The 13,000-nt window shown below is 33.2% G+C and overlaps 1 protein-coding gene across 3 annotated transcripts in view; it reads right to left on the reverse strand.

The window, feature by feature from the left end:
* The window catches only part of PPP1R12A (protein phosphatase 1 regulatory subunit 12A), a 154,303-nt gene that overhangs the window by 42,807 nt on the left and 98,496 nt on the right, over positions 1–13,000 (reverse strand). For all 3 annotated transcript variants that reach the window (XM_068560055.1, XM_068560056.1, XM_068560054.1), the window contains exons 6-9: positions 12,318–12,392; positions 11,425–11,513; positions 11,102–11,259; positions 5,787–5,911 (exon numbers count right to left, since the gene is read on the reverse strand). In XM_068560055.1, the coding sequence (XP_068416156.1) occupies positions 5,787–5,911; positions 11,102–11,259; positions 11,425–11,513; positions 12,318–12,392 (447 nt within the window). The remainder of the gene's footprint in view (positions 1–5,786; positions 5,912–11,101; positions 11,260–11,424; positions 11,514–12,317; positions 12,393–13,000) is intronic.

The following is a 13,000-nucleotide window of genomic DNA, read 5'->3' on the forward strand; positions in this document are numbered from 1 at the left end:
CATAACAGCAGTTTAATAGAGCTTGTTAAAGCACCCATAATGTTGGAGGGCTAATTCCTAGACAAAACTGCTACAAGATACCTCTAATACTTCCAATAATTAATTCCTAACAATAAGGTTGCAAAGAGACTCAAGATATACAAGCATTTTTCAGTTCCCAAAATGCACACTGAGGCATTCCAGGGCACAAGAACAAAATCACAGGGGTGCTGTGGGATATTTTAAAGTTTTGAGAGAAGTACAGTGACATCTGTTGGACACTGCACAAATTGCCATTATTAACTTATTTGTACCTAACTACTTAATAAATGAAACCAAGAGGTATTTTTTTTTTTGGCCAAATGGCACTGTGAAAAAAAATTAGTAAAACACTAAGGTCTCCACTGACTGAGAAAGTCCAGGAAGCTCTGTAACATTTTACATAATATGATAGGCACTGAGATGATTCCTTATTGATTTCAGAGTTTAAAGTCATGGTACTCCAGAACAGAGGTTGGCAAACTTTTTTTTCTGTAAAGGGCCAGATTGTAAACTTTAGGCTTTGTAGACTATAGAGTCTCTGCTGTAACTACTCATCTATGCTGCTGTAGCATAAACCCAGCCATAGGTAGTACACAAATGAATGAACGTGGCTGTGTTACATAAAACTTTATTTAGAGGCAATGAAATTTGAATTTGTGTCACAAAATATTCTTTTTCTTTTCATCCTCCCCTGCCTCTGCCAACCATTTAAAAGTATTAAAACCATTCTAACTTGCAGGCTGTACAAAAAACAGGTAGTGGGCCACCTATGGCCCACAGACCATGGTTTGCCAATCCCTCCCTACCCCAGAACTTACCCCAAACTGGAAACAAATGTTATTCCTCCATGACAAAATCATCATATAGCAAATAATATTCGCTGAGTGTTATAACAGAAGCTAACATTTAACAAATGTTTACCTGTGTGAGGCCCTAAACTAAGGGCTTCATATGGGTTATCTCATTTAATCCTACAATCACCCAATGAAATAGCATTTTACTATTATCCAATATTTTAGAGTTGAGAAAAATGAGGCAACATTATCAAGTTTGAAATTTTGTTGCACTGTTATGACTGATATACCTCTTCTCCACCTAACATGGATTTAAATACTGGTTTATGTGTTTAAAAGCATCTTTCAATTTTTGGTATATAAATAAACCTCTCTGAAAAACTCAAGTATACCTAGTCCCTGAAATTCTTCTTTTGGTTTTTAAAACCAGGACATTATTTTGACTTTCCTACTCTCTGACTACCCCTTTCCTGGTCTTTTTGTTGTTGTTGGTAGCAACTATCTTTGTCATAGCCCTGTAACATAAGCACTCCAAGAGTCTGTTCTTGTACCTCCTATCTTCTCTTTACACTTTCTTCTGAATGTTGGGAGTAGGGTCTTCTTATATCCTCAGGCTAAATATTAATTGTATTCAGCTTATTCTCAAATTTGTTATTCTCCAGCTCAATCTGATTCCTAAATTCCTAGTCCTGAATTTCTATTTACCTGTAGAATGGACTATATGTAACTAAAATTAGAACCTGAAACTCAACATGTTTAAAGTCAAACACCTTTATTTCCAAACGAACTCTTCCTCAGTTCCCTATTTCTGTTACTGGCACCAAAAATCTCTTCAATCCCCTAAATTTCTTTTTTTTTTTGGCCGCATTGTGTGGCATGTGGGATATGGGATCTTAGTTCCCTGACCAGGGATCAAACCTATGCCCCCTGTGCTGAAAGCACGAAGTCTTAACCACTGGACGCCGGGGAAGTCCCAACCACTGGACGCCGGGGAAGTCCCAACTCCCTAAATTTGAAACTTCGTAGTCATGTTAAGACTTCTTCTCTGTCATCTTCCTCCATCTACAAATTAAGTGCCAAGTCTCTAAATCTCCTCCTCTCCTTTATAAGTCCACTGCCACTTCTCTGGTTTATATTCTTATCATGCTAGGCAACTTCAGTGACTTTCTAATAAACCTTCTCTCAGTCAGTCTCTCACCTTCAAATACACCTGTACATTGCTGTCAGAATAACATTCTAAAATTCTCTCATGGCCTTGTTCAAACATCTATGATCCTCTACTATCTATCAAATTATGAAAATGTTACCATAGTAATGAAAACATTCCAGTTTGGCTCTACTTTTCCTGCTTTACTTCGTATATTTATCCTATAAATCAATCAAACTAGACAACTCATTTTTCCTGCAACACTACACATTAACCCTACTTTTGATCACACTGTTTCTCTTCTCTCTTTTTCAACAGACTGTACAAACTCTCCTCTCTGTTAGTTGAAATACTACCTCATTCTTCAAGATCTATCTCAAATGTTCTAACTCCATGACCTCAAATCAAAAATGATTTCTTCCATTTAAAAACCATCATTCTACAATTATATACTTTCATTGGTATACTTCATAGACCCACAGCACACAGTAGTCTTTTACTAAATTTTATTATGATGTAGGTTCAATTAGCAAGAACATGTAATTCCAAGAAAACTCTGAATTTTTACCATCTAGCAAAGAAAATATAGTTTATGCTTATTGGAATGTATGCGTATACAGCAGAGTAGGTAATCTTTTTCAGCGATCCCAACAATATTTATTTTGACTAGAGAGTTATATATAAATATTGTTAGTTAAACTTATTGTTAGTTGAAACTTTAACAATAAACTTATTGTTAGATAAAAATTTAATATAAAATGTATATTATTTAACTTATTGTAAGTTAAATAATGCGATAAACTTACTATTTTTAGTTAAAATAAATCATAAGATCAAACTAATGGTTTTATAGATAATATATCCATAAATCATAGGCCTGATCTCACTGCTACAGAAATGTTCTATAATTTTAGCTGACAAGTTAACAACTTAAGAGAAGATCATTTAAAGTGAATATACCTATGTTTCTCTGTATTTATCATGAGTTATTACAGAATGTAAGTGATATTTAATACTGTTTCAGAGCTTCCAGTTTCGTGATCTATTCCTTGCCATGAATGTTCGTGTGTGTGTGTGTGTGTGTGTGTGTGCGTGTGTGTGTGTGTGTGTGTGTGTGTATGTATTTATATACATAGTTTATGTACTGGTGGAGGAAGCTAGAGAACTTAAGATAACTTGTCTAGATAATAGAAGCAGAGTAGTAAGTGGCAACTTAAAAATAGACAGAACTCCTAATTAATTACAAAATCTTTTACAATGCATTTACAAATTAAGAATTCACCCAAGGAAATTTCTGTTAGGTCTCTAAGTTACAAGGAAAATCTTGAAACAAATGAAAAAAACCCACTAAAATGCTAAATTAAATACAGTATCACTGAACATGGTAACAGGCTTTAAAAGTCATAGAATACTGATAAAATCTAAAAATACTTCATTTTTTTGTCCACCATGACTTTATTACTTTGAATAAAATTTGCCCATAAAACTTTAAGAACAAAGACTGAAACAACGTAATCTTTAAAGCAAGTTATGATGCTTTAAATGGAGAATAAAATGGAGTTTCTAAATATGCATATTAAAGAAACAGTTGTCATTAGATCAATTTAATTACAGAATCAGAAGTAATTCTGAATAAGAACTTTTATAGCAAAGAAATTACTGGCCCACTAATCTAACAGAGCTATTAAGTATTTGCTTTCAGTGAGGGGAGTTGGCATAAACTGAGAAGTAAACTGCCATAAATCTAGGGTTATGCTTGAGAAAAATATAATTGATCATAAGAACCCTATTGTAATTATTTGACTACAGTAGGAAAGAGATTGCTTAGTTAAATACTCAAAAGACTGACAGCTGGTTTCTTGGCCAGCTATTCCAGGGGGGATGGGGCTTTTGGGAACTTGATAAATCTACAGTTCTAACAGATAATCAAAAGAGCTAAAGTTTAGTATTCACTGAAGAAGTATAAAGGGGTTCTAGAATTAATAAAGCTTTATTAGTTAAAGCAGCTCATGGTGACACCAGTTATGGCATGATAACTATCTTGAAAATACTGCAGACAGACTGCTTCTGGAGAATTTCATTTTAAAGCATATGAAATTATGACCATTTGAAGATGGGTTCTAATTGAATTCAAGAAACCCTCAGTTCTAGAATACAGAAGGTAATAAGATAATTCAGTCACAGAGTCTTCTGATATTCAAACTATACCAGTGAAATTCATACATTTCTACCACTAAGAATTCATACTACTGCTTTCCTTTGGAAGAGTTTTAGAGGAGGATTATTAATAACAGTATGGATTTTTAAAGAATTCTCTAGTTTATGATTTTAAAAGGTTCAAATTTTGACAACTTGGAGCCAAATCCAGAGATTAGCAAAACTGACAATATGATAGAAGCACTGTGGGGATTTAAAATCAGTCCTCAAACCCATGCAAACCAAATAACGTCAGAGAAGCAACAAAAAAAGAAGTCCAAAGGCAGAGACTTAATAATTAAACACAATGTCTAATCCCTGAATGGACCCTTAATTTGAAAAATCAAACAGCTAGAAAGATGTTACTAGGAGGACAACTGGGAAAATTTTGAGTATGGTCTGTATATTAGTGAACATAAATAATGGTATTATATCAATGTTAAATTTTCTAAGTATGATGATTTCAGTGAGGGAATGAAGGATAATGCCTTTGTACTTAAGAGATATATACTCAAGTACTTAGGTATAAAGTTTTACAGTGAGAGCGGTCAATTCTTAAATGGTTCCAGAAGAAAAAAAAAAAGCACGTGTGAATGTGAGTGTCTACGTGTGTGCGTGTGCGTGCGTGCATGCATGTGTGTGTTACACAGAGAGGGAAATGAGTTTGCTCGTAAAAGTTAGGTAAATGCTGGTGGAGAGAAGCCTTTAAAAAGAGACCAGTAGGTTAAAAAAAAAACAAGACCCCACAGAAAACCCTTAATCTTTAATTACAGTTAAAAGAAGTATAGGTTCTGAAACAGCAGGGAGAAGAAAAGTCTTTAACAGATCAACAAGAAAGTAAGGATGAAGAATAAATGGAGAACAGAATAAGGAAGAGGAAGAAATGAAACCAACATTTTGGGAGCACTCAGTCACTAGCCAAGCTCTCTCAATTACCGCTTAACAATGTTAACTTATTTTCTCTTTGTTATTATTTTTGTTTTGTCCTTTTTAGGGGGAACAGATAAGGAAGATAGTCACTTGCTCAAGGTCACAGCAACTAACAAGAGGTGGGGTCAGCAGTTGACCTCTGGTTTGTTCTGACATAGCCGGTGCTTTGTAAATGAATTAGAAAATCTAGATTCCAGTTCTCTCAGTAACTTGTGGTAGTACTTTTCGTGTTTAACTTATACACATGTGAAATTACCAAAATGCACCTTTACTCAACAGAAATAAAGGATACAAACCCTATGCTTCTCAAAAGTTCAGTGGAAATAAAAAACTACCATGATCAGTAGTTTTTCATATGAAAAATTTTATCTTTCTCCTATTTATTGGGCTGGCCAAAAAGTTCGTTTGGTTAATGAATATGTTGCTCGATAAAGTTCTTGGTGAAAATGAAAAAGTCTCTTAATTTACTTAAAACCGAACAAACTTTTTGGCCAACCCGATATTTTTGTTAATGATCAACTGTGATATCAACTGCAAAAAGTACCTGTAAAAAAGAATATAATAGATTCAGAGGAAATAAAGAAAAATATATTCTTATTCTAAAACCTTAAATAAACTTAGAACTGTCTTAATGCTTTAGCTCAAATGGTACTTAACACAGAATACATTTATTTTTAACAAACACAATTTTGGCTTACCTTTTTAATAGGTGATGTAGGTGTTGCCTGACCGGATGACACAGTAGGTGTTGTAACAGCTACAGGAGCTGCTTGTGTACTAGAAGTATTGGCATTAGTTACAGAAGCCATGGATTTTGTCTTATCTTTAGGGAAAGGAAAAGAAAAAAAAGAACACTAAGAGTCATGATTCTAGATGAATTCAGTTTCAATGGTATTGAAAATAGCATTTTATACTGTATTTTTGCTTAAGGTTTTGTTACTTCAGTCTTTTCCCACTATTATCCCTTTTAACAAGGGACATTTTCAAGGAGTTTCTAGAAATGTCTCAATAGGTATGAGACTTAAATAAGAACACGACACACAACCAGACTTTTAAGAATAAAAAGCACAAATAAAATCTGACTATCTGACTTGTGTACTTTTAACACTACGGAAAAATTTTTTAAGTTTTAAATTAATATTTAAAACTTGAATACATGAATACAACCTAACTTCAAAAAATGCAAGAGCTATGCAGTTTTCCAATGAACAAACAACGTACATTGCTTATCTAAAACTTATAGCTCTTCTTTATTCTAGGAAATCTAAAAGTGCTCTTTGTCGATAATGACTTATATTCCTGTCAAACAGTATGCTTAAATGTCACAAAGAGCATTCCTTCTCACCTCTAAAAAGTATAAAGTTAAATGGGCACAATATCAGCTAAATTAGGTTAAATCTCTTCTCACAATGTATCAAGACAATTTCCAACTAGTAATTGATCACTTAGAAAAAGATTTTTGAAATATTAGAAAAAAATCAATATGATGCGAGCAAAAATTCAAAGACTGTATTTGAACACATAAATCAAACTGGCCTTTAGCAAAAGTCACATGTAAATTTAAACCTTTAAATTAACTGTAATTTATAAACGGGCTAGAAAAGTTCACTTTTCAAATGGTCAAAAGTCATTTTATCCAGTTTTAAAATATTCTTTTAGTTTCAAAATGGGATAGGACAGGTATCTTTCTATACTTTTGTGAAGAAGTATACTGCTTTTAAAGCCCTATGAGATACTCATTTTCATTATACTACCTCTCTCCCTTCTTTAGGTCAGTTTTGCAAAGAATCTTCCACCATAAATTACCATTATGATTAAGCAGACAACATTAACAAATCCTTATCTTTAGGGCAAATACAAACTTCCCACTAATAATTCTGAATTTGCAATGATTCATTCAGTCCTATTTGTGACTAAGAAAACACCTGTAAGATGTTAATAGGGTGAAAAGCATAATCTTAAACTATATCAAAGGACAAGGCCAAACTGGCATATTTAAAAATCACTATAACCACAGCTTTTCAAATAAACTGAATGAGCAAAACTCAGTCTAATAAACTTTTTTCTCATTGTTAAATCCCTCTTTTCATTCAACAGAAGCTAAGCCTATTCAGCACAGTTAAGTACAAATCATGTACACTCTAATTAGACCATCCTCCTGGAAAACAATCCATCCAACCGGAGAGAGTAATTCAACGAATATTTATTAAGTGTCTGATACCTCAAGTACTGTCCTAGGCACTGGGGATATATATCAGTCAGTGAAAAGACAAAATATCTTAACTGCATAAAGCTTACAGTCTAGTAGGAGAAATAAATAATAAACCAAAGCTCAACATGTGTTTTTTCATTTTATTTTCTCCTTTTCCCCCTATTTTCTCTAGGTTTAAAAACTTTCTATATTATTGAAATCTATACATCAAAGAATGTATATGCACGTATGCAAACATTTATGTTTGGTTTAAGAATAATAATGAAACAAACCTCAGGTGTCCACCATCTAACTTAAGTAAACATTATCAGTGTTACTGAAGCCCTTTCTATCCATTTGATTTCAATGAAGAATAAAAACTTCATGTCCTAGAGAAAAAAAAAAACAAAAACCTAAAAGCAAAACTATGCTTCCCTATTCTCATTCCTTCAACTACCTCTGAAAAATTTATAAATCATTTGGAAGGAAGTTAAACTTTTGGTTGAGTTCCTATTTTCAATCTGATTTATAAGAAACTGATTAAAAAATGGTTCGGAAAATATTTTATGAAAGAAAATTCAGCAAAATAGTTATTTAACATAAAACAGTTTCCCAAGGAAATAACCTTACAAAAAGAAAAAAGAAACAGTTTAGAAATTGTCAGATCAAGCTATACCTCTACAGGGAAATGGCTGCTTTCTCAAGCTTGCCAAATAAAGTATGATAAAGCCTTGTTGATATTAAAAGAGTGAGAGAGAAGGAAACACACAGCATTTACATGGATTAATTCTTGAGATAGAGTTAAATTTTCCAGGCACAACTAGCTACTAGCAACAGGAAGAACAAAATTATCAAGTACAATGCTTCAGAGGAACATTTAAAGTTAGCTCACTGAGACGAGAGAGATTGGTATGCTTAAACTCCAAATCGGGAATTAATGTAATACAATTTGATGGTAATTACTTCTATTCATACTTATAGAAGAGTTTAAAGAACTATCCAGGTAGCCTAGTCCAATACTTCTCATTCTACAAGCAAGGAAATTTCAACCAAAGGTCAGGAGACTTGCTAGTTAGTGGCAAGACTGGCCTAAATCTGGTCTTTTTTTGTTTTAAATAGCTCCCTGGTGCCTAATACTGAACAGTGAACTGTATAGAAGGGACCAATTAAGAAAAAATTAGGTAGAAAAATCTCAGGAATCTCTGTGAGATATCTGGACTTCCAGTTCTTGAATTCTACTACATGAGCTAGGAGACCTGGGTGCTGGTCCTGGCTTTCGTGTGCACATGTGCATATAGTTTAATTTGTAATGATATATTTTACTAGAGACTGGGGGCCAAGGCATGTCTCACAGAGAGGAGATTAACTACATAAAAATAACTTTAAATACTTGCAAAAGTATCTGAGTCAATTTAAATTTCAATGATATCATTTCATCTTTCAAATGAACTGAACAAATTTAACTGAAGTGTTATTAGGTAAGCATGTACATTAATCTTATTTAAATTAGTAGACTTTAATTTTATACAATTATTACATGAAAATTAACATTTATTACAAAGCAACTGATTGTTATATAGTATCCATGTAAAGCAGGTATTATTACCCTGATTTTACAGAGAAATCAGAGATTAAATAACTTACCCACATCTACAGTTACATGCATGAATCAGTCCATGTTCTTGAACACTGTACATGCTGATTCTCATATAATTTGTTTTTATAATTAGAAATATTTTAATTAGCATGTTATACAAATAAATTACAATATTCAATGACTACCTGTTGTTCTACTGCCAATTTTACCTATATCACTGTGTCAAGGCAAAAGATATGTAGACTCACCTGATCAGCAATGTCACAGCAATAAATAAAAAATTAAATCCCTAAGTGACTAGAATCTAGCCATTTATAAATCTCAAAAACTCTTTGTGTATTTCCAAAAAAATAATTTACTTGTAGGATTAGTAAGCTTCAAGAAAATAAAGAAATCCATAACACATCACCTGGCAACAAAGCTAGCCTGTGCCCATTTAGCAATATCTTGTTTTTAATGGGAAATAGAATTATCAGTATGTTCCTTGACATGTTTATTTAGTAAACTTTAGCTTCTCACATTTTCTTAGAGAAAATATTTTATTGAGTGAGTAAAAAAAACTGATTCAAAACAGTTGCTGTTGTGTCTAGAGGAAATATGGGGAGTCCAAGAAATTCTAGGGCTCCATTTGTGTTTACTAATGATCACCAAACCGGTCCTGATAATGATAACAGTTTTTCATTGATAAAAACCTTAATGAAAATGAAATACCTTTTCTGATAAATACGTTAAAATGCCAAAATGCCAGGTTATACAACTCAAAGATAGCAATCCTGGAATCTCATACTCTTCAGAAGGTTTTTTTTTGCTTTTGTTTTCCTTAAGATTTTTTTGATGTGGACCATTTTTAAAGTCTTCATTGAATTTGTTACAATATTGCTTCTGTTTTATGTTTTGGGTTTTTTTTGGCTGCGAGGCATGTGGGATCCTAGCTCCCCGACCATGGATTGAACCCGCACCCCCTGCAGTGGAAGGCTAAGTCCCAACCACTGGACCACCAGGGAAGTCCCTCTTCAGAAGTTTGAGTGATTAGCCGATACAGAATAAAAGCAATTCAGTAAACAAAATCTATAAAAACATGTGAGCCAGAGGGGGAAAAAAGCAGAAAACATATCCTTGATAATAAAAAGGGAAAGAATGTAAATTGTTAGAGTAAAGCAATTTGGCAGCATCTATGAAAAGTGAAAATATGATTCAATAATCCAATGTTTAAGTGTATCTATTAGAGAACCTCTTGCACATATACACAGGGAGGCAATTATAAAATGATTGCTGCAGTATTATTTACAACAAAACACTGGGAATAAGGTAAATTTTTATCAAAAGGGAAATTAATGTATTTAATGAATACTATGCAGCAACTAAAAGGATAAGTTACATACATAAAGACACAGATAGATACAAACAAACCTAAAAAATACAACTTTCAAGTAAAAAATGCAAGTTGCATAACAACTCCTAGGGAATAATAAAAACACAAAACAACCTTATAATTACTATATATTACTTCTGAATGTAAGATAAGAGTATAAAAATGGACTAGAAGATTCAGAAAAAAACTCACGATAGTGATTTGGGAAAGAAAGGAAAGAGAAGTAGATTAGGGCTGATGGTTAAAGAAGACAATGGTAATGTTTTAATTTTATTAAAAGAAAAATTATAAGCAAATATAGCTAAATGTCAACAGCTGTTAAGTTTTGGTAGTTGGAATATGAATGTTTATTATATTTTTCTGCATCTTTAAAATTTCTCAAAACAAAGTAAATTTCCCCACACCTCTACAGGAAAAAATCTTGACTCTGCCCCAACTTTCTAAAACTTTAGTATTACTGAGGAAATATTTGGGATGCTGTTGGAGCCAGCTTCCTGTACTTTCAGGTCTCAGAAAGCAGCAGGAGCATTCTTGAGCTGCTGGGAACCCATCTAACCCTATCTGCACCATCCAAAGGGAATCTTAGAAGCCTCTTCACCTTCTTCAAACCTAAAAATATAGGTCAGTAAAATGCAGACGTGATCAATTACCTGCCTCCAGGTAAGCAGAACAATAAAATCACAGCTATACTTAAATTTCTAACACTCCCTGAAAGGCAATTTACGTACTGGCTTGGGAGGTATCCTAAAAAGTAGCATGTCAGTCTGAAAAGTTTCAAAATTAAAGCCTGACCTCATCTTACTATACACTTCATCAAAATTCACTGAAAATCCCTTTATCCTTCAAATTTTACCTGTTTCAGCTTCTGATTCTGAGTCATCTTCCTCATCTTCTTCACTAGAGCAACTAGATTCATCTTTTTTTCCTTCTTCTTCATCATCAACCTTTTCTTGTTCCAGAGATTCAATACGGGATGCATTTTTCTCAGGCTCAATAATCAATGTCTCTTTGCTGTGAAAGGAAAAAAGCCTTGAAATAATTATAAACACAAAAGGTGAAAATACATAATGAATACATTAATTTTTCCCAGAACCACAAAATCTAATAATCATACTTGTGGCTATCATGCCAACTCATTTAAAACAATAACAAAACCTACTTTAATATTTTACTTACTTTTTAAAGGTTTTCTGTGACTGATTATTGTCCATATTGGCTGTTGATTCAATCAGTGGAGATTTCTTCTCCCGTTTTTCACTATGGAGCTTTATAAAAGTTATGCAAAGGAAAATAACAATACTATTAAAATAACATTAATGAGCAAAATACAGAATTTAAAATAATAACAAAGTAGCTTCCCAAACACTACATGAAACAAAACAGACAAAACAAAAGATTTAAGTTTTACCTAAAAAGAAAAGGGCTTGGATAAAGAATAAAAAGAACTAGACAGTTTAAAAGCTCCACAGAGGGGACTTCCCTGTCAGTCCAGTGGTTAAGACTCTGCGCATCCCCTGCAGGGGACATGGGTTCGATCCCTGGTTGGGGAACTAAGATCTGCTGTGCGGTGCAGCCAAAAAAACAACAACCACAAAGGACTAAGTTGGATTTTTTTTTTTAAGATCCCTCCAACTTTAGTTTACTGAAAAACCAGGGACCATTAACCATTTAGGATGTCTGATAATATTTTACTTAAACATCTGCTTCCTAGTTTTGTTAACTCCTTGCTTATCTAGCATATGCTATTTTAGAAATCTGAGATTTTATAGTCTCCACCCTCTAAGCAAACTTTCTTATAAAATTACAAAAAGATACTATTATAGAGAACATATACATTGTAGACGTATTCACTTTGGTAAAGGGATGCTAGAGAAATGGGGATAAGCAACACAAAAGGCTAAAAAAACACCACCACTACTCCTTTATTCTCATTCACTGTCACTTAATTTGATCGCTAGGAATAACTTAAAACCAAACAGTACAAAACATCACAAGAATACTTTTTCAGCTGTCTAAAATTCAATTCTGTTCACTAATAGAGACAATTTTTAGACAGTCATCAAACATACCAGATTTTGTTTCTTTTGCAACTCTTCTAAATATCCTAAAATGTCTTCATCTGCTACATCAAAGGGTGTCTGGCCCTATGCAGGAAACAAGAGGGTTGGTGATAATAAAAAAATCAATAAATTATAAAATGCCTTCGGTGATTCTGTATGATTATACAGAAAGAAGTTAGATAACATTTTTTATGGTAGGTATAAAACATGGTACATATGACTTGAAGGAGATGTATGAGAAATCCATGTGAGAGATAAGCAGCTGATATACCTCCCCTTACTTTTTTTGGTAACAGCTTTATTGATCTATAATTCACATACAAGTCACCCATTTTAAAGTATGCAATTCAATGGTTTTAGTATATTCACAGAGTTTTACAACCATCACCACAATCAATTTTAGAACATTTTCATCACCCCAAAAAGAAATGACATACCCATTAGCAATCCCCTCCCTACTCCCCCTCCCCCTGTCTGAGGCAACCACTAACCTACTTTCTGTTACTACAGACTTGCCTATTCCAGACATTTCATATAAATGGAATCATACAATATATGGTCCTTTGTGACTGGCTTCTTTCACTTTGCAAACTGTTTTCAAGGTTCATCCATATTGTAGCATATATCTACTTCATTCTTTCTTATTGCTGAATAATATTCCATTGCATGATATACCACCTTTTGCTAATCTC

This window comes from Eschrichtius robustus, chromosome 13 (genome assembly GCF_028021215.1).
Source record: "Eschrichtius robustus isolate mEscRob2 chromosome 13, mEscRob2.pri, whole genome shotgun sequence".
NCBI lineage: Eukaryota > Metazoa > Chordata > Mammalia > Artiodactyla > Eschrichtiidae > Eschrichtius > Eschrichtius robustus.